This window comes from Gymnogyps californianus, chromosome 3 (genome assembly GCF_018139145.2).
Source record: "Gymnogyps californianus isolate 813 chromosome 3, ASM1813914v2, whole genome shotgun sequence".
Taxonomy (NCBI): Eukaryota; Metazoa; Chordata; class Aves; order Accipitriformes; family Cathartidae; genus Gymnogyps; species Gymnogyps californianus.
The window spans coordinates 4,827,732-4,855,057 of NC_059473.1; the positions used below are offsets into that span (position 1 = coordinate 4,827,732).

Below are 27,326 nucleotides of genomic sequence, written 5' to 3' on the forward strand. Positions count from 1 at the left end.
GCCCTCTCTCACCAGTTTCTTTGAAATCATCTGGTAGCAGCAGGCAGAGATTTCCCCTTTGTGAGTCACTTTGGCCTGTTCTTATGTCGCTGTGTTTCTTCAGGTTATCATTCTCCTTTTTTCTACTTTTCTAAGAGTTTCAGTGGCAACCTGGGGGAACGTTTAGTAAAGGCAGGCATTTTTGTTAGCCTTTTCACATGGATGATGCACAAAGAGCTGAACCAGACGCCCCCTCCCCGGGGCTGATTCAGTGCTGCACAAAACCCCTCTGCCTGCAGGAATGCTAGGGATGAGCCCTGCATTCCTTAGTGACACCAAGATAAGCAGAAGCACAGGGAGAGCAGGAGAAGGCGAGGATGGTACCAGGCTGTAAAGTTTAAGAGATGAATGTTTCTCACTGGCCGTGATCCAAGTGATGGTTAAGAATGAAAATATCCTGAAAAAATCTGGAGAGTGGCTTTTAGAGCCAACAAAAGAAAAGTATTTTGCAGGTCAGTCCACAGAGCAAGCACAAGCAAGACATTTTCCTACAGAGAACAGGGAGAGAATGCAAGAACAGGATTATTTAGCCTGAGGTTTCAGAAAACTATGGGGTGTGTGTGTTGTCCGCTGCAGTAACGCATGCTGAAGGCAGCTGTGAAATCCCCTACGGAATTTGTTGTGAGTACGAACAGACAGCAGCCCTGTCACTACCTGACATGGGTAGTGTTTTACCCTGACCTGACTTTGGTTTAATTAAGCATGGTGGACAGAATAGGGTTGCAGCTGAGCTGAAGTATTAGTTTCCTAAAGGTTTTTATTTTCATCTAAACAACGTTCCTGTCCAGGATTTTGTTTCTGCATTGTGAAATTTCAGGGCAGACGCCCTTGTCCTGCTTTCACTCTCTCTTTAAAACATCTCACACATCTGGCACCGTGCAATTAATAACTTGGTTACTACAGACCACTGAGCCTGTGGTCTTTAACCCTGTGTGTAAGTAAGTCTGGTGGTACGAACAAGCGAAAGCCAAGTCTAATCAGGTTATTGCATGAGTAAGGGAGGCTGTGGTACCCCATGTGCATTAAGGGGAACGTCTGGAGTCTGGCTGGGACCTGCTCGGTGACATGGGGTGGGACAAAAGATGACTCGATGCTGTGGCTGGCCCCGAGCTGGGCTGGTGCAGGTGCCAGGCATAGCAGGCTGGTGCAGGCCTCCTCTCAGGAGCTGCTGACCGTATCCAGCCTGGAATTACAGAGGTGCAGGAGTGCCCTGGGTCATGCCTTCCCGCTCCGACCTCTCCAGGGGCTGCTTGTAGGAAGCGGAGCTACAGTCACATGCAGTACTGAAAGCAGCTGGATAAAAACAGATTCCTTTCCTAAGTGTTCCTTACCTATCATGGAAAAGCCTTGCAAGGTGAGTGGAGCAAGGAGAAAAGATAGCTGATCTAAAGAAACATGGAGAGAGGACAGCAGCAAGGGATCATTCCCTCAAAGCTAAAATGACAAAGGGTGAGGCTTACCACCAGCCTGGATGAGCTGGCAGAGCTTCTCCTTGCAGAGCAGCAGGAAGTGTTTACTCGAAAGGCAGTGACACATGGAGTGAGATTGAGGGAGGGGCAGGAAAGAAAACGGAAATATTTGATAGTTTCTCTGAAATCCCAGTCCAGACAACTCGGACTGCAAGTAGGCGTGTTTGCTTAGCAGTAAAATGAGCCACACACTCTACTAATGAGAACAACATTCAAAGTTCCCATATCTCTGCATTCATGTGTTCAGATCATTTAGAGAACAGGTGGCAACTACAGGGCTTCAGTCGTGTCATGCAAGTCGTGTGACAAGCTCTGCTCCGAGAGTGGCAAGCCCAGGGCTGTGCTTCCCGATGAACGATTTACAGGAGTCTGTCATTGCCAAATGAGGGGCTCTAACACAGGCGCAGTCACAATCCTGACTGCAGCTCAGTAGCCAAAGTGGAGGCTGAGTCTGGAAGAGGGCTGCCTGTGAAAGAAGTGCTGGCACTAAGACGTGCATTCAGCTCTCCCACAGCACCCTTGGGCAGGTTTTAAATATTGCAAGTGTTTGGACTTGGACTATCCGTTATAGGTGGTTCTCACACTCTGAGAAAAATACTTGGCCTGCGTCAAGCGAGAATTGGGCCAGTCCTCTGCTGAAGGAAAACTGGACGGTCCCTCAGCCCGTGTAAAAAGTGCTGAGGAGAGGGAAGTACAGAGGGCTGGGAAGCAGGCTGTATCGGCTTTCTTTTGCAAAAGGTAAAGCTATAGTTTGTTTAAACTGGCACAAATTGGGAGTGATTCCACTGCAGCCTACTGACAGGCACTGGAGAAAAGGAGAGGACATGACAGAAAAAGCAGGGCTACCCAGTCCCAGTGACATTTAGGAATTACACAGTGATTTCTGCAACGTCTTGGTGATACGACACCTGTCCGTTGTATTTCTTTAGATTGTGAAACCAGTTTTGGTTTGTCCAGCAGTTTCACGAATCCTCCTAGCTTCATTGTCTCCTTGCTTTACTGATCACTATGCATTGCAGTGTAGAACCAAATTTCTTTCAACTCTGTGGATGTGTGTGGCTCCCTCCAGCACGCAGAGCTGGCTGCTACAGATCTGCTTCCTCAGGCACAGCACCACCGAGTAATCTCTTTGCATTCTGCATTACATAAGTGAGTAACATCATTTCCACAGGAATTTCAGCTCCTAACTCATGAACAAGTTTAGTTTAGGTAGATGTTACAGTGAAACAGAGTAACAGGGACAGAAAATAGAAAGGCCTACACTCAGAGGCCTTTTTAACAAGGAAATAATTTTAAATAGTACCTAAAGCATTTTTTTCAACCTGGTAATTAACAAAATTCCTCAAAAGATCAACGTTTTGAATCCAGTTTTGCCAAGATTAATGCTTTGTTTTAGGTGTCTGGTAGCTTTGCTGGCTTTAAAGGAACTACTTAGGTGGATGAAGGTAGACACGGGTGCTACATTTTTGAACAATTGTGTAATCACTACTTGGGTGTGATAGCTCAGTCTGCAGGACTTTGGAATACTGATGGAATGTTTTCTGTTGTCAGTGCAAGTGTTAGACAAGTAACGTCGCTTTAAAATATGTATTTATTCAGCTTTAGTTCCTTTAAATGCTGGCCTTTTTAACAATGGCCAGTTCAACAGTGGGAGTTGCATGGCTGTAACAGAGAAGAAAATTTGCTGTACAATATCCTCAAGTTACTTGTTCTGGATGCTTAAACAGATTGTTGCAATTAAAAAGACTAGATTCAAAAATGCCCAGTGGCTAGACACTGTTTATTTAAAAACTTCTAGCTGTACAAAAGGAAAATACAGACGATTTAATTTTCCTAGTGTTGATGATGGAGTTGCCATACTGCATCCAGTGACCTTGGCTTCAGTATTTAACAAAAACTGCAAATAGTCCAGTCATATTACAAGATGGATTAACATGTACAAGATTTATTAGTCAGCAATTAACAATCAGAGAGATTTTTGTTTAATCTCTGGTCTTCTTAGCTGTGGGGAGAAGCAGGCAGAGGGAAGAGAGTTTACTTCACCTCATTCCTGACCTCCAGTTAATTTATGGAACAGATCTTCGTCCAGTGTTTCATTCTGGTCTTTGGAGCGGGTTGACAAAAAGATGTAGCCCCCAATATACTCATGGATGATTTTGCAGTCTGCGCTCAGACACGTGAAAGCGATAGATACATTCTGATCAAACTCGATTGCAACCTAAAGAAAATACATATGGCAAAATGAGGAACAGAGATAAGCTGCATGTGGGAAAAAAGAGCAAGTGTGAGAGCACAGCTGGACCACAAATGCTGTGATAAAGCAGTACGTGTCTCTGCTAACCAAGAGCTGTAAAGATTTCTGGGTCTGCAGGACGTCGAGAGTGTTTGGCTGCTTGTTTCTTAATTTTCTGCTATGGCAGGGCCCTCTTGTGGTCAAAATCTTGTTGCTTGTTTAGGCAGGCAACAAAAACATGCTTTTAACTAGTTTTTTCTAATGGCGTACAAAGTGAACACTGAGAAGAGCAGGAATGGCACTCCCGACTCTTTGTACACTTAACCAATAATGTTGAATACTCTTCATTGTTATGTGCTGACCTTAAATCTGCTTTTGGGGGCCAGGTTTTGATTTCTAGCTACTGTCAGTTCTAAACCCCAGCAAACTGGGGTTAATTGCTAACTGTGGATTCTGCCTTTTTTTGGGAGGGATTTAAAGGAAACCCAACAGCTTTACCCAGCATTACAGGCTCTGGCACAGGGAGTACTGCAGGAGAGTATTAGGGATTGTATCTGATCTCTCGTGGCTCCTGCAGATGGATGTGGAAAACTGTACAAGCAGGAAGAGTTTCCAGGCTCCTTGAGTTTACACCAGGTCCCACTAGTTCCACCCCAGAAATCTACAATTTACAGAGCTGGCTTCAAGCTTTCAAACCCAAACTCTCCAATGGACTGCTGGGCAACAGCTGGCCGCACTGAGCAGCCTTCATCAGGGTCAGGAGCACGCCGGTATAAATCACACAACGGAGCTTCTTTCTCAGGACCACGTACTGACACAGAGGAGCTTGCACCCTGGCCTTGCAATCTCAGTTTGGGATTTGAAAGACAAACTGGGTTCCTGTATCCTCAGTCTGTAATAGGGACTGAATCACCACAGTTTGGAGGATGATGCATAAGCTAGACTATACAGAGAGTTAAAATGAGATTTTTTTACTGTGACAGAGCAGTAGACATCATGGGTTGGAATTTACCTTTGAGTCTCTGTATTTCACCCCATCAAAATCAAGGGCAACTTATAAAGAATAAGCTTGGTAGAAACCTTTTAAACTAGAGATCTTTTAGTTTCTGAATTTTGACTACAGACTCCATTAAGAAAAATTTTAGACAGCTTATTTAATAACATGTCACAACACGTTCAAAATCTTTTCACTCTGAGGTTTAAAAAGCTTTTCTGAAAGCATCCTCCAGTGTCTGAAATGTAATGACTGAATGCAGAGAGCCGTTCCAGTTTTACCTGGCGTATTTCCCAGTTCACATTCCACTGCTTCATGTTGGAGAACCTCCATGTTGTGATAGGATCTCCTGTGGCTATATCTATTCGTATCAGCCTGTTATAGGACACCCCAAGCACATCATCCTTTTTGCTTCCTTTAAACCTGAAAAAAACCCAAAACTTTTGAGCAGCTCTGGTTTGCAATGATTTCTGTCTAGAGAAACATTTTACCTGCCCTCCTCTGAAAGAGCAAAAAATGTGGGAGAAGTCACAACAGCCTGGGATTGAGGAGAGCTTGGACCCTTCTTTAGAACAGTATTTGTTATAAAGCAAAAATGTAGGCTGGTGAACCATGGTATAAGATGTAAAAGAATCGGGCAGGAAGATGTGGCTGAAATCTTTCCAATTCATTGTTTTCTGCTGAAAAATACTGTTCTGCCAAAGTGCACGGATTTGATTATACTTTTACTGGAAAAGTGTCAACAATAATTTTCCTTGCTTTATTTCACTAATGTTGAAACATGTTCTAGTTATATTCACCTAAATTATATAAGCATATCAACATATATTTTTTATATTATATATCACCATTAACTTATTGGAACAACTCTGTTAGCAATATATAGATGTTTCTGAGTATAAATCACATTACAAAAATATTAAGCCATTTTAACATTTCAACTTTCTTCTGATTAGAGATGAAAAATAAACATAAAAGTATCAGAACTTTTGGGGGACAGAAATTTCTGAGTTGGAAATAGCTAGGAAAAGATTACTCTGGTAAAGAAACTACCTTCCTCTACCTTCATGCTGAAAGCTGGAAGAAATCTCATCTGTCTGCTGTTAATATTTTCAATATTTTTGATCCTGTTTCTGAACCTGCTCTCCTTAGATGAAGCTGGCCCTTAGGGAAAGAATGTGACCTGGACCACAATTTGTGCCTTACTTAATGCCCCCACAGAGATACTGCTCATCAGTTTGTAGAAGTTCACCACAAGGTGTTTTGCTCATGCTACAAAATGCAGTTTAGGTGTTGGTTTGTTTGTTTGTTTAACTGAATTACTGCTGACAGATAGGGCAAAACATCTATATCTATGTTAGTAAATTAAATAGTGACAGGGAACATTCCTGGGCACGGAACTCGTGTTCTGTTCAATTGCTAGAAGAGTCTCAGGCAGAATTCTGGCTGCAGCCGAGCAGCACTCTCTCAAAAGACTCCCAGGTAAGGCTCAGGAGCTGGAACAACCAACGACCAACACGATCTGGTAGTTCACATGAGGTCACTGGGTTTTGGGAAGTCAGAGAGTTTAATAGTACAGATGTGGGCTGTTCTATGCCAGCTGGACTCTGTGCCAGAGAATGGTTCCCAGCTGGTTCAATTTATACCACAGGTGATTCCTAAGTAGCCCTGGAAGAGGTGTAAAGCACAAATTAAGGAAGGTGCCTCCAAGTATGGTTGTGTCAGTACTTTTCAGTTTTTTGGTGTTTTGTCAAGAAGAAAGAATGCAGGTCAGAACCCTGCCATATTCAAGGTAAGTGTGCAGGGAAACTGCTGTGAACACAACAGGATCTTTCTTGTGCTGACTGCTCTTCCAGATTCACCTAAAAAAGGGATCGTGTTTGCTGTTTTCTTAATGAAATGCCAAAGAAATTATTCTCAGCAAAAAGCATTTTATCATAAAATCTGATCCAATTTATCATAAAATTTATGATAAAATCTGATCCAAAATTGAAAAAATCTGATCGTAAAGTCTGATCAATCCAATGAGCAAAAGTTGGAGTGAACAGATATATTGCAAACCTGAGAAAACCAACAAGACACGCATTTTTTACATTTTAGTGAGTTTACATCAATAAGGGTTTAATCCTAGTGATGTATTACTTCAGGCAAAACCCGACAGGTCTGTGTGAAGGCAGACATAATGGAGAGTCTCACTCCAGGAGTGGAGCTACTGAGTGCTACTGCTATAGAAAAAAACCAGCAGTATGGAAGTTACTAGAATTAAAAAAGGCCTGTGGGGGAAAAAATAGAGAATGTTTCCAGAACAGGGAGTCAAAGAACTTCCTGTAAATCACTGAGCGTGAACATGTTATGGCAGCTTGACATCGCTGTAACAGTGTGATTACCTTACAATGTAGTAGGATAAGCCAAACTCGGGGAGGGACTGCCATGCTTGAATAAAACGCAGCTTGGCCTCCACTAGCGTCATCTGGGATACATTTTGGTGGGCTTCCAGAATACGAGCAGCCAACTGGGAAACACAGGAAGAGAGAAAGGTTTCAGTTGACTGGAGAACAAAAATACCCTTGCTTTCACTAAATCAAACATCATTAGCTCTGATGCCATGTTCAGACGCTTAGTCGTCATCGTTCATGCAGATGTACTGCAGAGAGCACTTGGGGTCAGATCCTGAGCTACAAGGACAGAACAGCGCAGTAAGGTCTCAGGTCCGGGTTTGTGCTGCACTGGATCTAGCTCCAGCACGCTGCTCTGGAGACTGTATCCTGAGGATGGGTAGGCTGAACTCTTTTGCAGCAAAAGCAGTGGACAAGGAATTAGGTGGAGAGGAAGGAGAGGCGCCCAGGCCAAGAGGACAGGAAGACACTGTTGTTTCAGATGCAGACAGTAACTTCCTGTCCTTAAAAACCTTCCTTTCTTACTCTGAAGAGGCTTTCAGGGACAGTGTTATCAGGAGGAGAACATGATGAGTGACTTAGGAGGCGGTGTGGATGTAGGAGGAGTACTTGGAAGAAGTGCCGAGACCTGTCCCTGTGTTCAATTTAAAGAAAAGGCCTCTTGCAAAGGGACAAATGAGTATTGTAAGATGATTCTACTGTATCGTTTCCAAATGCTGCTTCGATCCAGCCTCACCCTTTCCATTCATTGGAGCCACCCATACCCAGCCATCAAGCCATGCTCAGGATACCTGCTTGGACTTGTATTTTTTGGTATAACGTAGTGAGACGAAGCATTCTGGTTTCATATCTATGCTTTCTGGATCAGAGACAGCCTGGGGAGACATGGTCCAGTTCTTCATCTTTAGAAATGAAAGGATCTTGTGGACCTCAGGATGATAAGAGCTATCGGCCATTGTTTTGCCTTTTGAGGCTAAAATGCAAGCAGCCATCCACCGAGCATATTGATTCTCCTGCAACAAAGACAATTGTTTGATATTTTTGGACAAACCATTTATGAAGATGGCTACTGCTCATGCATCTTTCACTGCGCGGTAAAACCACTCTGAAGTTATTCCGCTTAATTTGCGTGGATGTGTAGTTACCGTAGTACTGTTGTTCTTCCCTGATTGGGCTAGTTCCACCTACAGGACTGCCTTTGCAGAATAGTTAGGTTTTAAATTTTCAAAGAAATCGAGTACTTCGGAATAGATTCTCCTGGAAATTTTATTGCATGACTATTTTCCACCTAATGAACATTTTTACACAATTTGGATTGATACATTTCAATACAAATGAAATAAACTGAAATTGAAAACTAATGTAAGACCCTTATCCCACTACCCTCACCTGAATGGGGGGAGTTCTAATTAAGAGAAAAGAAGAGAACAAAACCCAAACCTCAGTCCTCTGAAAACACTGGAACAAAATATTGTAAGCTCTTTTTACTTTTTTTGATAGTTTGTTCTTTTTTTCTTTCCAGCAGCTTTACTTGGAAACTGATGATAAACACAGAATTAATGTCCTTTTGTCCCCTCAACCATTAAGTATTAGACCACCACATCATTCTTAAATTTTACTAAACATGTAGATAATAAACTCTCTCCAGCATCCTTATTTTTCTATACAAATTCTAGAACAGGGCAATGGGTCTTCTAGACAATCTGTCAATAAATCTGGAATACAAACTTTCCCTTGTCTTATTACTCACGTTATCGCATCTTAAATATACTTCATTCATGCCATCAGCAACAGGAATTAGTAATTTGATTCCAAACTTCTTTGCTGCAACATTTACGTCTGGTACAACTTCACATCCTAGATCACAGGGAATCAGAAAGAAATGAATTTATTTAATTACTACATCACTAACTTTAAGTACTGATTAATACTAAAGAACAGTACTTAATGGTTGTTGTTTTTTGAGATCAAGGGCCAAGACTTTTGAAGCTTACGCCTAATGAAAGTTTTCTGTTCTAGTTCACTGCCTGGTCTGGCTTGCCAGGGTGATGAATGCTCTGAGCTCAAAGAGCATGTTAGTCAATGTGGAAGAGAAAGGATGCAAGTGCTCTCAAAACCTCAGCCTGATCTTAGGAAACGCTCAACACTTAAAATGGAGAGGAACTGATGAGATAGATAGATAGGCACTTTTGGAAATTTTATCCTAAGTGACCTGAAAGCCTGGACTATATTTGCAGAAGCAACTTAGTACTGACAATGGGACGCAGCTGACATCTACAACAGAGCTGGCCAGTTCAGGGATCCCAGAGAACTCTGGGGACCTGGTATTTCATGTTGATGGTGCTCTTACAGGCCTTCTGGATTCAGCTGGAGTTGAGGATGCCTACAGTTCCCCTTTGTGTCAAGGGACACCAAGGCTGTGGCCTACTTGGTGAGGTTCCAGCCACCCTGGCTAGTTTTACCATGCATTTATCTGACCTACTGAGGATATGCAGATTGGTATGCAGAGCCATTTGTTCACAGGGGTCAATCTTCTTTCTATTTCAAAAGTTTCTTCTAGGATGAATCCTGGGCATCACTGGTTCCCTGACGCTGAACAAATGATGTGCCTGCAGGGGTAGATGTAGATGGAGGCTATATATGGTGCTGGTGTTTGCCGTGTGTACACCCGGGGTTTCTCCTCCAGAAGTACCTAAAGCTGGTTGTAGCTATGGAAATCCCCACGCGTGGAACAAACAAGGCCCAGAGAAGGTCTTGGAGCTGTCCCTGCACAGCAGTATATAGGTGCAACCTATAGCATTCTTGTCCACTGTATCATCCATAATCCTCTACTACCAGTGTGCATTTGCCAAGGACAGAGGTGAGTACTACCATTTAGCACAGAGTAAAAATATTTGGAAATAAAAGTGTCACACAGCTCACATTCTCTATCTGACTCATCTTTAACTGAATTCAGCAGTACATGGTGTTTTACAAGCCAGGTCCAGATAATCTTGGTTTGGGCTAAGCTATTGAATCCTTTTTGTTTAGGCCTCTTCTGCAGATGCAGTCTGCCTGCTTAAGAGTCTCAATAACTGAAAAATTTCCAAGACTAAATGCTACTGTGCTTGCCTTCCTGAGTCTTGCAGGGATTTCTCAATTTATTCAGTTCACGAATGCAATAGAAAAAGGAAAGAAAGGAAAAGAAAATTCTTACCTTTTAGGTTTAGTTTCTCAATAGGTTCTCCCTGTGCAGATTCCTTGTTTTTAAAATAAGATACTGAAGTGTCTTTAAAGACAAACCAATATGGCTTGATAGCTTTGAGTGACAGCTTCCTGGGCCTAAAAGAAAAAAAGAAATCACATTTGTTTATATTGAAATGTACAAATTGCTAAGTCATTCACAAATATGCCTGTGGATCTCAAATTCCTTGGAGGTCATACACATGGCTTCAGTTGGGTTACTCATACTTCTGTCAATGAGGGGGGTGGCAAACGCCTGGAACCAACACCACACCCAAGTCATTCCGGGTATGGATGTGTTTTTTACCCCAGATTCTAGCTGAATCCCATCTATGATTTCTCTCGGGGTTTTTTCTTTCTCTTTTATGTGGTTTTTCTTCCTTTTTTTTTTCCCCTTCCATTCCTAATCAAAGCCATTCCCTTCTAACAGACTAATTCTGGTTTTTAGATGAACTCAGTAACACTCATGTAACCCACTGGTTTGTTCACAGGCACTAGAATTAGCTTCAGTTTTTCATAGCTCCTTGCACCCATAAAACTAACTTGTATTCATTAAATTGTAAGGGAGTAGAGACCATCTTTTTGGCTTTATCTGAATAGTATCTAACACAACAAAATTCTATTCCTTCACTAAGTTTATAGAGGTTCTGTAGCACTCCAAGAAAAGGTAATAGTTTAAACCATCTTCTTCCACTAGGGCAGTGTTACTCCAGCTCCTTATACATGTATATAGATGGATATAATCCTCATTTTAATTATTTTACTTGATTTCAATACTTTGCTAACGCAAATTGATTTCTTTCATAGAGTAAATTTTAAAAATATCTACTTTGGAATTGAGAATTAACTGATAGATACTAATAGTCAAACATAATCATTGTGCCAGCCCCACCTCTCTTCAGTAAGAGTAAAAATCATAATTAATTCTACTAAGAATACACTAACAAAGCCACGGGCGGGGAGTTGGGAGGGATGGGGAAATAAAATCCCAGGTTCAATATATTTCAGGAGAGGAAACCAGAGGTATTAGCATTATTTTAATAGAGAAATACTTCACAACTAGCTACAAAGGTCAACAATGAAGTTAAAAAGAAGAAAAAAGAAAAAAAAAATGAAATTCCACTGTCTATTTAGTACTTCCCTTTAAATCTAAGATAATGGTACAAAGAATATACAGCTAGCTGGAAAACAGTGATTTATTATACCCACTCTTGCCTTCTCCAGAGCCTTTCTAGAAATCCTAGTTTAGAATCTTTTCTAGGGAATGGCGATTTTTATGTTTAAATTAAAAAAATAACTTGGGTTTTCAAAACTGCCAAATATTTTGGCTTTTAATTTTCCAATACAGTGACATTCTTCAAAAATAAAGGACTACAATTTTTTTAGACGAACAAAATCACTTTTCTATCCAAAAAAAGTTGCTGAAAACTTTTTTGAAAGCTTTTTGTTGTTGTTGTTGTTGAAAAAAATATTGTAGTTCTCCAGAATATTGTCACCCACCTGAAAGCAGTATTTACTAGTGTGCTAATGTGGTGCATACTGTGAATAAATATGAATAAAAGTTCACAATATGAATAGAGGCAGCAGTATGACATGCAGAGCTTTGCATTTAGGTTTACAATTAAGCAAATAATTATAGTAACAAAATGTTGTTGTTCCTTTAAAGAAATGTTTTACACCTTACCTAGTTTCTACAATGTCTTAGGTTTAATAAGTGATTTATCATGTATATAGGAAATTTTTCATGATGAAAAATAACCACTGAACGCTTTTAAAAGCAAACTACTCTACTGCTGGGGAAAAATAAACAATCCATTGTTAGAGGCGAGTAACTGAGAGAACTTAAAAGTCTTAAATTCCCTTTCATCTTAAGCCACCTTAGTAATTTGAATGTCAAATAAAATTCCTAATTGGAAATTAATAATTAACAATTCTTAACAGTTAACAACAGTTAAAAATTTTCAGGTGCAGTTTTCAGTTCACCGACTACAAATATGATTTATCAACAGAATGAATCTGACAAATATTTTTGCAATAGAAATCTTTCTTTCTAAAACACAAAGACTGTTTTGTGATAAAAGGCATTACAGACTTGAGGTCGCTGCAGCCATTTAAATAAGCCATAAATCAAGATATTATAGTGGGATCACAGAAACTCATTTTGGTGTTAGAAAAAAACAGACTCCATGTTTGGTTAGAAAGGGGTAATTTGTTCGTTTCTTTTGTTGAAAAAAATTAATAAATCCCCAGGGTTGCTTTCAGAAATCCTTTTCAGGGAGAGCTGAAAGTTTTTTCTAGTTTTTCATTGGCAAAAACCAGTAAAATGTGATTGAAAACAAAATTGTAGACTCTTTTGTTTAGAGATGATGATTGATGAGCACTAGGAAATATAAAGAGCCTGGTCTTTTAATAAGCAGAAGTAAAGCTACCCCAGCACCGCAAGAGCTAGAAAGATTTGCTGAGAATCTTGCTCAGAAGCAGTAAGAGAAAGATTTGAAGAGGAGGATATTAGGCTAGGTAGCCCTATCTGGTGTATTTGTTAATTTATAACCATAGGATCTACTGTTAGATTAGAATGAAAAACTCAAGAGATCTCTTGTATGGTTAAGCTTTTTGTTTTGTATGTTTTATTATTAGTTTTAATAACTCACCTAACTAGCCTGAGATTATCAGCAAGTTTCGGGATGTCTGTGATGTCCTCCTATTAGGAATAATTAGGAATAATTTTAGTACAATGCACTTTGTAATCATCTGTTAACTCTGTTAAAAAATCAGGAACCAGGTAGGCTCATCAGAGTCAATGCATTTGACACAGTGAAAGCAATTTGGGATCCAAAAGGACATACCAAAATGTTACTTGCGTTTCCGCCTTCCAGTGTCACTTCCAGATTAGAAAGTGCAGCTTCTACTTCATCTACTTCTGATTCACAGGTGAAATCTTGTGCCTCTGATGATAACGATAACTTGCTTACATGATACTAAAATAAAACATCAATATCAAATAGTCAATATATTAATTAGCAACACACAATCACAGCATATGAAAATAGGCCGTTTGGTCTTCTGGGTCTTGGACAACTGCGTAAAGTTCTGCAGCATGGAACCATGGGGTTTTTCACAAGCAAACAGGTATGTCCACTATGATCTCCGGTACAATTACTGATAACAGTTTCCTACTTTAATTGCCAGTGTTTGTATTCCTTCACTGTATAATCATCTGTGTTCTGTGAGGCTGACTCATGCTAACATTTGCATCCCTAGTACTGTCAGCTGTAAGTGCCCTCCATACCAGGTGGAAACTTGGCAGCAAGGTTCTGTGGTGTTCCGCAGTGGCAGGCCGTGAATTTTTTGGGAGCTCTGTTTACATTTAAAAGGAAGAAATTTATTATTAATAAACATTTGTGCCTCATTACCTACAGTCAGGGACTAAGCCACACTAGGTCACGTTAAATTTCTATGTAATCCATAGCGTCCCTATCTTCACATTGTGCTATAGCTTTTTTTCGGTCTGTTGTGAACATATGTATTTATGTATTTGAGAAATTTTCAGGAAGAATATGTGAAAGGATGGTAGCTGGTATGGGAAGCAACACTTCATAGTAATCCCCTTCAGTATAGACTGGTATCAACATTACATCCTGGGTACGGTTTGCTTTAGATAATGTTAGTAAATGGTTCCATAATTGTGTGTGTCAGTTTGAATAATGGTGTGCTGCTACTGAATTTAGTTGGTTTAGTTGATGGATGCTGCTTATTTTTTCTCACTCAAATAGCAGACCCCCAATCCAAGCAGAGCTGTTGGCCTGGGCTCTATCCTACTCTTGTCCTAGCTTGTGCCTGCCTCTTGAGGAAACAGGTTTTGCAACTTGGATCAAGTACGTGCCTGTAGTGCAGCGAAGATCAGCATTTCTTCCTCTGTGCAGTCAATTTCTTCTAACAGGATGGCCCAACGGGCTTGTTCATATATTTGGTTTATTCGCACTGCATCGTACTGTAGCAAAAAAGAACAACATTGGTCGTTAATGACCATCAAGATACAGATTCACCATCAGCTGCAGCTGATCTAACACTGGGCTGAAGCCATAATGGTTGTTTCCTTCCTCCCCCCACCTCTGTCTGCCCTGCTGTACGTTCCCATCCTTCTCTTGTACTGGCTCGTGTGATTGTGTGTAGGGTCACAGTGGCTTGCTGATCCAACAGAAAATTAATCAGGAGTCCTTGGCCGAAGCAGAAGGGGAGATTAAGACATCCCCTTTTGTGGTAGTAGGCCTTGGACTGACTTAACCGAAATGTGAAACCACACTATGAGGGTGAAAATAACGTGACATGGCTGATATGAATGTGATGTTCAACAGCTTGCTGCTGCCAAAAGACAGAAACTCTTATTCCTCACTTCCCCTCTTCCGCTCTTGGCTTTTTCGGTTCTGGCTCTGTCTTTGCACTGGCTTGACATTTGTCAGATCCTGCTGTGAACTGCTTTAATTCACTATCCATTTTTTGGATAGTGATTGTTTCTTATTATCTACTTGGATAATGAGCTGAAGTGACTCACAGAAATATTGACGCCCCAGAGCTGGTGAAAGGTAGGTGATGGGAGGGTAAACCTTGGAGCGTGACCTCTCCCAGTAGTGGTGAGCTATTAAATTGCCTGACGCTGTTTTGGGTTATTTCATCCTATGGCTCCATGGCTGGCTGGGGCAAAGAAGGGAAGTGTTTGGGCTGCTGAAGTTGAGACACATACTTGAATTTTAGTGGGGATGGCATGTCACCCAAAAACATGCCACCTGAACTAGAAAGTGCCCTTCTGTTTATCTGAGATGCCTGAAATGAAAGAGTTTTACAGAATTTACAGAAAACAACGTGAAGGCCAAATCCTCTAAAATTCACATTTGAACTCTTGTTGATTTACACTGGCCAATGATCATGCTTTAATTTCACTAAATGTATCACCCAAGCCGTAAAAACATTGGCTTAACCCAATCACTGTGACTGAGTTTTAGTGGAAATAAAGGCATATGAGAGGCAACTTGAGAAAAACATCTAAGTGATTTTTGAAGACGAAGTCTTGTTTTCAAATGGGACTTAAACACTTTTGCTGAACTTTCCAAAGGTATTTAATCACCCAGTCACATTGAAACAAATTTAAGTGCCTGAGTGCTTCTGAGGGCTTCAGCCCAGAAAAGCTGAATAGTCAGTGAAGGGCAGTGGAACATAAATGTAATTTTTAAGTCCATTTTCAAAAATAGGGCTTATACCTTTACATCATTTAGGATACTGTTGGTTTAGTTTTCCCCTGAATTTTTCTTGTTAAAAGAGAGGCAGAAAGTAAACCAGCCCCTCTGGAAATCTCGATACTGTCTCTGGTGCTCTTCAGATCTCATCTTTATACTTAAGATCTTATTTCAGGTGAGGAACAGTGACTCAGTGTCCAGAGGGGAAAAGTGCAGCCTTAGCTGAGGGGAAGAAGTTTAATTTGATCTCTGAGGGGCCTGTAACAAATCCTAGCTAAAATTCGGTATCCTTGTGCAATAGCTCCTTGACATGAAAGCAGGCAAACAATGAATAGCAATAAAAACAAAGCTCTTACTTTTGGATTCAAATCAAAGAAAGTGTAATATTTAAAGCGTAAAAGAAGTTGATCGTCCTCCAGAATGCCTTGTTCCATAAGTGATCGAGATGAATCTAGCCAGCTGCGGAAGAAAACAACCCACAGATTCATCTGTACAGGAAAAACTATCACACCTGCAGAGCTCCAATGTAAATGTGAAAGAAAAGTGGGAACAAACAGCTCTAATTCCTGCAAGTTTGGGGAAAATTCACAGAACTCAAGAAGGTGGAACATTCATATGGATTTTCAACTTTCATTGTATAAACACAATACCTACAATCTTCCTATTTTTTTCTCCAGCACTATTCAAAACATCAGGAGTAGATGCCAGAAACTGAGCAAGTAACTAGTTGTGGAGTGACCTACACCAATAAGATTCTTTCTTCTTGATCTCCAGAAATGGGAGGTTCATTTAAGCCAGGACAAAAGTGTGCCTGTAACACTTAGAACTCCCGCTTTTCATTTCAGTATTTGCTGTTTTATAATTCTAGCTACTTCTGTTCTCCAGTGAAATCCAATGAAAATATCTAAGTCACTGTTAAATGCTCCACAGATCTAAAAATGACAACCCATATTTTAAATGCTAGAGAGACAATCCTCTCAAACACTTGCACCACTAAACCCCCTAGCGCTCTGTATTCTTCTGTGATGTACAATAAGCAATGTTTGCTTGTGCATAATTCAGTAAGTCACCTATTTATAATGCATTAGAGCTTTATTGAATTTATCCACATGTGTATTTCCACTGTCCATTTAAAGCCTTTAGAGTTTGCTATCCAAACTGTCCTTTAGCTGTGCCCACAGTGCTAAACTGGATTTGCCTTCATCTAACACCAGAATTTAGTCCAGAGCCTGCACAATTACGTCATTCATCACTTTAAAACAAAAGTGCCTAACCAAGAATGTTGAATAAGGAAAGAAGATTAAAATGAGTAAGTATTTCTGAAACAAAACCTAGATCAAAGCATGTTTTTAAGTATCAATATAGCCATATATCAAGGGTTTGTTTTCAAATTCTGCTTTACACTTAAAAAGCTGGATTAATGCTACCCTTGTTCAGCTAGCTAACAAAGATCTCAAAGAGAGGCATCTTACCCTGCATTGAGTTTGGCTTTGTCAGCTAAAGTCCGAGGCTGGTACATCTCTGCTAGTGTTTCTGGAGAACAGTTGGGATGACTGAAGGCGAGGATGCTGCAGTTCTGCTCAGTCAAGGGACTGTCGCTGAACCAAGTAATTGTAGAAGAAGCTGGTGTCCCACTGATGGGATCATAAACGGGTGTCATGGTTTTACTATATAAACCTGGACTTCCTGCAAGTTAAGAGAGTAATGTATTATTCCAGGGAAAACTGCCTTCAGGCTTAGGTAGACTACCACTTTCCATCGTAAAAGACTAACCCTTTTCTTTCAAGACAGTCTCCTATCTCTGCTGTGTACAGCAGGCCTTGTCCTTTCACAGGTGAAGCGACCTCAGGACAGAAGCGCTCTTTCTTGTTCTGTGAGACATCTCAGTTGTGTTGGAGATAGGAAATGCATACTTTCGAGCCTTTATTTCTTGTTTTCCTTGCAGGTTGCCAAACTTGTTGAATATTTTAAGAGTGGTCTCACATTTTCAAAGAGCAGCAGCACATCTTGTGTGCGGGGCCACAGCTGATCACCTGTTCTCTGGTATGGGCTTTCTCATATCAATGGAAAGGAAAACATTTAAAAAGACAACAGAAAAATATTGATATGTTGGAGATTTCAGTAACTTCTTGAAGCCACTAATTTTAGGCCAACTGTGTCTCTCTGACTACCATCCTACATTAAACTGGTCTCCCTGGTTTTAATTGTGTAACAAAGAATTTCTTCCTCTTTTCGACTTTCAGTCAGAAGGATAAATTCATATTGATTTTTCATTACCTGATAATCCAGAACTCACTGGAGAGTTGCACAGGTTTAAAATATCTTCTGTAACTGGTTCTTTGCTGTTCTTGTCTTTTTTCTTTTTCTTTTTGAGTGCGTCTTCTGATGGCTTCAACAGAGAGAGTTCTTCTGACCGTCTAATATCTACAATGGCAATTTGGGAAGTGAAGCAAGATGAAACATTTGAAACTTAGCAGATTACATCCAAAAAAAGCCCATGGCTGGTAATAGCATTTGGGGAAGCTCCATGTTGCAATCTGAATTTTATTTTTAGCAGCTTGAAAGCAGTAGTCGTGGAAAATCCAGTCATTCAATAACAAGGCCAAAGACTTTGGGCTGTGAGAGTGAGTTTTGACAGGATTTAAGCCTGCTTTTGTAGCAAGCATAACTGCATTTTAGAGCACCAGGGAAAAACTCTTTCTCCCCAATGGCTCTGCAGTTACCTTTCAGCATAATAACCTCAATGAAATATCTGACTTATGAATAAGCAAGAACAGAAATGGAACCACTGTATTTGAAGTTCGTGCCTTTTATTATTCACTGTATTTCACGTACAAGATTCTGTCTTGGCTATACACTATTCCCTAATGCACTACTGATTCAGACGTGTATTGTCAGTTGCAAACCTGGCACTTTGGTTCTGAAAAACACTTTTATCCTGGGGTAAGCAAAGACATTTTTGACAGCATTCACTCATGAGAAAAGTTACAGGGTTCCTGCACTGACTCAATCTGGAAGAAAAACGTGGGTAGAAATATTTAATTCGGCCAAATGTCAGTTGAACAATTATGGCATCACTTTATCAGAGCTGTTAATTATAATAAAGACATACTATAGCTTTCACAGTCTACTGCTAGAAGATGAAATTGAAAGCTGCATTGTGGTCAATATGAGGCGGTAAATTCCTTCTGAAGATGAATGTGTTACTGGGCTAAGCTTTGACGATCTAAATTAAAATGAGGATTTTAATCCCCATTTTAACCTAAAACTAAGGGATTCTGAAGACTGTTTGCAGACTTGACTTATTCCTGTTGATCACAGGCACACAGGTCTGGCATGCTCCAAAACCTCATCTCTACTTGGAGGTGCTCCATTATTGGAAAGAGTAGAGACTTGGGGATGAGTCCTGTGCAGCAACACATTCATGGGCTTGTGTGGGGTAGTTAGGTATGCCCTGACGTGAAGAGGTTTGGGCATATAAAAGTTCTGAACATTTAAAACCTGCTCCTTCTGCAGTGAATACATATAACCGATAGGCCAAGTTGAATATCAGTAATGCTAGTGAAAATAGGTGATAAATCAGTTGACACCAGTAAAATTGCCTATGGTGAAGGCTGGTGTAGGAGACTGATAAACTCAAGCTCTTAGTCAATGGCATAGAATAAGCAGGACTGAGTCCCGCTCAAGGAGGACAAGGATCCCTACAAAACCATCAACAGGACTTTGAGTATCCAGTACTTCTGCAGCTCACAGGACACATTTCTGACACTATTTGCATCAGTTATCACAGAGACTGAGAACTATTGACATGCACTGGATACTAAAAACCAGAAAATCTGTCTTTTGATCTTGGGTCAACTCAATCAAATTTCTCCTTGAGCTAAACAGTTTTGTGAGTAAGGACTTCACATCAAAACAAAGCCATCTAATAAAATGCTCCAACTTAGTTGCCAGAGGGGATTTAGCTTTACTTACTGAGAATTTTGCAGATGTCACTGACAGCTTTGAATACCATAGAGGAGAAGCTGGCTTTCAGTCTCACAGTCTTCATGTTTGGCAAGCGAAGCCGCAGCATTTTGTGCTGAGTAGTAAAGAACAGCTTAGCATCTGCCTGCACCCCGCATTTATCGAGTGTCCAGTGGGTTTTCAGAAGCCAACATTTTTTTTGCTCCCACCAAAGAGCATAGTCTGACCAATCTTGTGATATTTCTAGGAAAATACAAAACGGTTATTAATAAACTGTGGAGCAAATATACAAAAACCTTGGTTTGGAAACAGTGCTCTGCAAACAGGAGAATTTATTTACATTAAAGCAGCAAGTACAGTTCCTGAGGCCTAGACCGGATTTGCTGAATAGTTGTGGCAGTCCCTGGGAACTAACTTTGTTTTCCCTGAAGAGTTAACCTAGGTGCTGCCTGTGGCACTGCCTTAATCTTGCAGATATCCACAGGGAAAGTGCATCTCCTGAATCTGGTGCTATACATGGTCCAATGCTGCTTGGATTGTGCTGGGATATGGACTAGTAACAAGGGTACGCACTTTGCAACTTGATAGTGCAAGCTGAAAATCCTCCCACAAAACCTTGTGTGCACCCAGATGGGCACAAGTTCTTCCACAATCTCCTGGGAAGCACCACTGAACAGCTCATCTCTACAGTGTTAAGAACCAGCAATGAGTCCCTTGAAGTCTTGGTGACACACAGGTAAGGGTTGTTCTCAGCTCTTCTCTGTGGCTGCACAGTTAGATGAACAAGGATGTCCACCTGAGTGCAGCCCACTTAGGACAACTTTACAGTGGCACATTCTTTAAATAATTAAGGAAAAGAATTATTATTTTGGGAGTAAGCCCTGTGACAATCAGGAAGGAGTTAACAAGCTCTCTAACAGATAAGATGACCTTCTCTACCACACAGGATGCAGCAACTTGTAAGAGAAGTAGAAACTTGTAAGGGAGGTAGAATGGGCATGATGTGATATGGTACAGTTAAATCTTTTATTAGTCTGTGCAGGAGGGCAGGCTGGTGTGACTGACCAGGGACTGACAAGGGTTGCCTACAAAAACTTCTCAGAGAAGACAGGCCTGCCAAGAGATGACTGTCTGGTTTCACTAATATGGACTTGCCTGTGTTTTGCTTAAGTAAAAAATGTTTGTGTATTTTGTACTTGGAAAACATACAGATAAAGTAAGGCTTGCTGAATCAAGAAGAGATAGAAGACTTTGTTCATGACTTATATTAAGAGTTTTGGAGGGGGAGAACAGTGGCTTTTCTCCGATTACTCTTGCGCAGTAAGCTATCCTGACCTGAAAGGTGACCTGAAAACCTTGACCAGCTCAGCATGAGAAGCATGTGCATAAGGAAAGAGATAAAGCATTGCTCCTCTCAGTTCCATGGGGAATTCCAAGATTAGATGACTTCCCAGACGCCAATGACATGTAGTAGCACGTAAAGTTTCTGTGTGATCTTGGTCAAGTTGTTTCAGTCTTCTGTATCATTTCTTGTTCCTTCTTATCAGCTCTGCCAGGTAGAGGCTATTCCTCAGCGTGTCTATAACACAGGAGAGCCCTATCCTATTTTGGAGTTGCTTGGTAAAAATTGTGTCTCAAGAGCTGCTGGCACAAATCACTTAGTTAAAGATTTGCTTTAAATATTATTTAATGTAGAAAGCTTTTCACACTAGTTGAGTACTAGTTATAAAAATGTGAAAAATTAGTCTTCTGGCCCAGTGAGAACTCTGGCTACCATTGGTTTGCTGGCTGAATTGTGTGTATAAGTATGCAGAGAAGTTGGTAGAAATGTATCACAGATTTGCTACCTGCTTTAATGCTAGAAAAGAGATTCCTTGATAAAATCACTATCTCCAAGTAGAGCTTTTCCATCATGAAGGGTGTTGGTGTAAAAATGTCCTTCTGTTGAATGGGAGCCTTTTGGACAGAATATCTTTTGCATCTCCCTTTTGTTTCCTTCAAAACTCGCATTTGAAAACAAAACCTTTCACTTGGCAGTAAGAACTCTGAAATTATTAAGTTGCCGATTTTAAATTTCTTGACGCTATTTTGCTGAAGGGTTTTGTTATAGTTCAGTTTTTCTCTTCTTGTTTGTCTGAAGTCAAGTTATGTAAAAAGGACTAAAGTTTCAAGGAGGTTTTTCTGACTTTTTTTTTGTTGTTGTCACAAATCTTGTATTTCTAGAGCAATGCATAGAAATGCAAAGCTCATGGTGTTCCCACTTGGCGAGTCTAATCTAGCAGACAGGTTGCTTTCTGTGTGAAGTTGGTGACTGAAGACTTCTAGATTTAAGAATTCCAGGAAAAAGAACAATACTTGAAGAATGAGTTGCATATGAAAACCCTGTGGCATTGATATAATAATCAAATACCATACTATCTTGTCTGTATCTGTCATTCTGGAGCCTCAGAGTACAGATGATTATTTTGGGAGGCAGCTCCATTTGACGGCTTTGAGCTAAAGAAACCTAGATTCTCTTATTGCCTGTAGCGCTGACTTGCTGTGACTGCACGCAGGGTATTTTACCCTTCATTTCCTAACTTTGACTCGGCCAGTGTCTGCTCTTCACAGCTGTTCCCTACTGGATATATGCAATGGATAACGTGGCTCAGCTTTTGGCTAGAATGCCACTATAGCACAGGAAACACTAACTTCTGAAGTGCCTTTGTAACAACTAATCCTGTCTCTTTGACTGCTACAGGTGGATAAATAGGTATCAGCTACCTTATTGCCCCTCAAACTAGCCACCTATGAAGTCTGTCTGGAAAGGGAGTTGAATAGTTAGTCTAGTCCAATTATATTTGTCTAACTGGAAGACAAAAACAAAGTTTTGTTTGCACTGTGATAGTATAGGGGTTTTACTTACAGACAGGGAGGGGTTCTGGCCACATAAAAACCCTGAGTCTGCAGCACCTACATGCTCGGTGTACCATTACAAAGAAGTAAGTGAGGCAGTGCCATTTCAAAATGCGCAGGAGCCTCTTTTTGTAGAGGGAAAGCTGCATCTATTATTTTAACAACACTGTGTAAATTAAACAGGTCTTTACTCACTGATTTGTTCTACTAATTTCAGCATCACTCCTCCAATATGAAGGTCCCCTGTGACCCGTAGTAAAAATTCCTTTTGTACCTCTTCATGCTGATGATCAACTGTCACCAAGAGCTCCCAGGAGTGAGACCCATATTCACTTGAGGAAATCATTTTGGAAAGGTCTATGTAAGCTCTACAAAAACAAAACAAACAAACAAACAGGATATTTTTCCTCCACTCTCTGAAACAAATGCATTTCTCCATAGTGTCAAAATACTTCCATGCTGCCAAGACTTCGCAGTGGCCTTGGCTGGAACTTCAGATGTGTTATCTTGTTACCTCTGAACTAGACTCTGCTCTTGTGATTACTGTTGCAAGATAGGCACATGGGATTTTTTGTTTTTATTCTGATTTTGTGTCGTCCCCCCAGCCCCGTGTCTCCAGTTGGGTAGAGAGAGCCCAGTTTTACCCAGGTTTCCCCACCGTACAGTGCTAATCTGCCCGTCTGGACACCATAAAGCCTGCAGTTGTGGGTGGGATCTGATTTGGCAATCTGTCCGGTGAACAAAGGAATTTTGTTGACTTGTACACTTACAGCAGTAATTTTCACTGCAAATGAAAGTTTACACTTGGAGTTCTGCCAGCTTGGTCCCATGGGACCAAAATCAGAGAGCAGTTTTACCTATTTGGGTAGATGTGAGGGGAGACAAATAACTTTAATGGCTCTCTGCCAGCAATATCCAGGCACATAGCTGCAGTTTCTGCTGATTGTCTACTTGCACAGAGATGTAGGCATGTATCCTGTCTCAGCAGGGTAAATCATCTGAGATCCCACCAGGCTCCTGCCAGGACAGGTAAACAGTAATCATGCCAAGCCAAACTAGAAGCTTTGGTTATCATCAGTAGAGTTCTCCTAATTACTGAAGAAAGAGCTTGTAGGTATAAGGTGACTGATGCTATAGGAAGGATTTGTGATATTTAACCAGTGACAGAAGATACCAGATTAGCACTTAGTGTCCTGTCAAACTGAACCCTAAGAAACAAGCCTTTGCAGTTGAAGCTTAGGCAATAAAGTGGATGACTTCCATTTATTGCAGACTTTGAGCAATACCTGAGAACCCAAGTCACAGATAGAGACTCTGTTAAAAGTGCCCTACACAGACTGCTTCTAACATAAAAAATAACTAGGAGTTGTTTATGAAGAAGGCTAGAGGGGATGTAACATCATTAACAGACTTTTGTAGATCTTTTTAAAAAGAAGTATTTAGTAATTTAAAACCTTTGGCCTCAAAGTTAGGTCAAAACCAGAAAAATCAAGGACAGTTGTCACAGCTGAGGAGTGAGAGAAGGAATGACCTTTTCGAGGACTGACTGCAGGACAAGACCAGACTAGCTTAGGTTACACTAATGTAAAATTAAGCTAAAGGTTAAATATAGCATGCCTAGAAACAGTGAAAATTTAAGTTCACCTATTTACCCAATTTATAATAACAAAACTTTATGTTACCGATTAGATAATAAAAGAGGTTTTTAGTGCCAAAAGATACTACTCCAGGGCAGAGCCCAGTTCAATGTTCATTCTGAGGTTCCCTTCCAGAGGCGCAAGGAGGCTCTTGCACCTAAACAGCCAGCCTGTTACAGCTTAATCTTCCCCAGACTTTCAGGTGTTATTCATGTTTCTTAATGTCTTACGGTTTAAGAATTTCAACAGGAAGACTTCTGATATTTTGTCAAATTACTTACCATGCAGTATTTGTATTATGGAGTACAACATAAATCAAAGTCATCTAACTGTTTCAGTGAAGTTCTTTTAAAATCTGTTCTCAGAATACTAATGTTGTAGACTTGGTTCCTTGAACTCCTTTGGGCCTAGGCCACGCCTAGTGTCAACCCTACTGATATAAAATTCGATATCAAAGGGATAATAGAAATGTGGTGGTAATGACAAATTCTACTAATAAGGAAAAGTGATTCCAAAGGTAAAGGCAATGAAAGTGTATCTGTTAAAGATTAGATTGATCCCCCCCTAAATGAATGACAATATAAATGAAACAATCTGTCCAGCTCAAAACCATCCTTTTAGGGGAAAATCACCTTACCAAGGAGTTTCACTAGAACAATGCTGGGAGTCTGCCCTGAAATTCTAAAACCATGATGACTTATAGACAGCCCTAACTCAGAAAACTGCAACTTCATCATCATATGACTCCAAGAGGCTAATTTACACTGAGGAACAAATGCTATTGTTAATTAGGTTCTTGGATGTGCCAGCCTACACTTTTCACCAAACAGTTACTAAACCAACAAGGGTTGATACTTATCCAAGAAGTTTGTTTGTTTTGCCTTGGTAAATAAAGACATTGTGTTGGACACTGGAAAACACTATGGCTCTCCTGCCTCCAGGATAGAGCTGGGATTTTGAATTTGTGCTGCTGTGTGCCACATGGATTTACTAGCTTAGGTATGCATTAGAGCAGGGAGTACGCAGTGGAGGGGAAGGGCTATGCCTCTCCTCAAGGCACAGTGTCCAAGACACAGCTCCTGAGATGGTCTCCCAGGCAGATGAAGCTTTCAGCACAAGGGCAGTACAAGGTGTAGAGAACAGTTATCGCTGCACTGCATTCATAGCAAAACAAAAGTCCTGACTTCAGAACAGTCAAAATGCCACTAGTCATGATCCTAAGCATCAATAACAGCTTTAAAAATAAGTAAATCTACAGCTGGCCTAAACATGAGAACCATGTGTTTTCATTTCAGGAGCACAGGTATGAAATCTGGCAGAGGAACTATACTTTTGCCTACACTTAGTCCACTATAAGCCAGTATTGTTACAGAAAAGAAGCAGTCTCATCTGCCCTCTTGTGCCAGCGAAAACATTTGGGAGTTGATCTGGATTTTTTTTTTTCTTTTTAAATTTGGTTTAGCTTCCCAGTCTAATTCTGCATACAAATGCTTGTGCTGACATGGGTGAAAATGAGCAGCCCAAGGGGTGGGTGAAACTCTTTCTTTCATTCACGCTGGCTTGGAAAACCATGGCCTCAGTGCAGCTAATTCTGGCACTCCATCATTCCCTAAAGCTGCTCTCTTCCCCTCTTCCTCTTCAAACCAGGAGGTTTTAGTCTGACGATAAGAAAACACAAACACTAGTAAATCTATCAGAGTACGCAGCACAAACAAAGCCTAGTCTCGAAAAAGAGGCAAGCTAAGCAACAAGGACAAGTAACTATCGTGTATTAAAAACCAAACAAACCCAAACTGCCTAGGCAGGCTGTGCATGCTCCATGTCTTAAAACCTTCAGGTCAAGACTGGATCTGCTCTGGGAACGCGCCCCAATTCCTGGGCTCCACGTGGGTTGCAGCTGTATGGCCTGGCACAGGGAGATCAAAAAGGCCAGAAACATGTCTTCAGGCTACTGCTGACTCTAGTCAGTATTGCTACAGAGCATTTTAGCCAACACAGCTATAAAAAAGCAGCAATGACTCTACAGATTGAGCTCTCCACAAATTTTAGCCCTTACAGCTCCGATCTTCAAACTTTGTGTGGAAACACAGGAGGACGTTACTCATCCTAGAGCAGGAAAAGATCCACTTAAAGGGAGGGGCGAAACAGAGTATGATGTTTTTCTGAATATTTCTAAGACAGGTAGTGCCCTGGCATCTTTCAGAAGGTAACTGCTGGGAGGCAAGGGGTAAATAGGCACCCGTCCGTGCTCCCTCCTGCACAGCTCTGAGGGCAGAGCAGGCGTTTGAGGAAGTGCCAGGCTGCCGCTGCTGGAGTGACCCCGGGGAGGAGGTTCCCCGCAGGGGGCCGGGATCGGATCACACCGCAGCGATTACAAGAAAATAATTAAAAAATAAATAATAATAAAAAATAATCTGGTTGCCCGACATTCCTCCTCCGGCCTCTCCGCGGGTCCCCACACGCAGGGCAGCGTGGGGCGGGCAGCGGGGCCACTGGTGTGCGTGTGCCTGCGCCGGGCCGGGGGGACACAGGCTCCCGCCCCGCCCCGCGCTTCCCCGCCGGCGGCGAACAGCCCTTTCCCGCGCTCGCTCGTTCACTCACTCGCTCGCTCACGTTGCGGTCTCCGATGGCAGCGCCGTCCCTCACCTCCCTTCCCGGCTCCCGCTCCCTTCGCCTCCACCTGGCGTCTAAGAGACGGGGAGGGGAGGAGCGGCGGCCGGCCCGGCCCGGCCCTACCGCCGGCACCCCCGAGGTAGGCGGCCCTTCCCTTCTCTCCGCCCCGCTCCGTTCGGCGGGCACCCCCGTGCCGGCAGGTAGGGAGAAGGCGGCGGGGAGCGCTGTCCTCCCCTGCCTTCCTCGCCGGCGGCCGTTGTTGGGAGGCGGCCGTTGAGGGCCCCCCGCCCGCGGCTGCGGGGTGCCAGGCCCCGGTCGCCCAGCCGCGTCGTTCTCCACGGCTTCTCTGCAGCAGGTGTGGCAAAGCTTGCTAACTCGACAAAAGTGTTTGCTCACGATAGTGGGCACCGCAGAGCGGGGGCTGCTCGTGCCGCTGGAGCAGGCGGGGGAAAGCAGCGGCGCGAAAAAGCTTTTTCTGGTGAAGGTGGCTGGGCCACGAGTGAAGGCTGCCCTCCAGAACAAAGAGTGGTAAAGCCGTATCTGAAATACTTTCCTACCTCCCTTTCAGGAAGTGAGAACTGGTGCAAAGATACCAGAAATAGGATTGAAAAGTTAAATATTAACCTTAGGG

At 41.6% G+C, this 27,326-nt stretch overlaps 1 protein-coding gene across 1 annotated transcript; it reads right to left on the reverse strand.

The window, feature by feature from the left end:
- Positions 1-3,269: 3,269 nt before the first annotated feature.
- FERMT1 (FERM domain containing kindlin 1) lies at positions 3,270-26,718 on the reverse strand. The gene is made up of 15 exons (XM_050893846.1): positions 26,684-26,718; positions 22,641-22,813; positions 19,560-19,793; positions 17,862-18,008; positions 17,057-17,270; positions 15,941-16,043; positions 14,237-14,344; positions 13,200-13,331; positions 13,005-13,054; positions 10,328-10,452; positions 8,882-8,988; positions 7,923-8,144; positions 7,123-7,247; positions 5,017-5,158; positions 3,270-3,726 (listed from the first exon to the last, which is right to left on the reverse strand). The coding sequence occupies exons 2-15, from the start codon at positions 22,789-22,791 to the stop codon at positions 3,553-3,555; spliced, it is 2,034 nt and encodes a 677-aa protein (XP_050749803.1). The 5' UTR covers positions 22,792-22,813; positions 26,684-26,718; the 3' UTR covers positions 3,270-3,552.
- Positions 26,719-27,326: the final 608 nt, after the last annotated feature.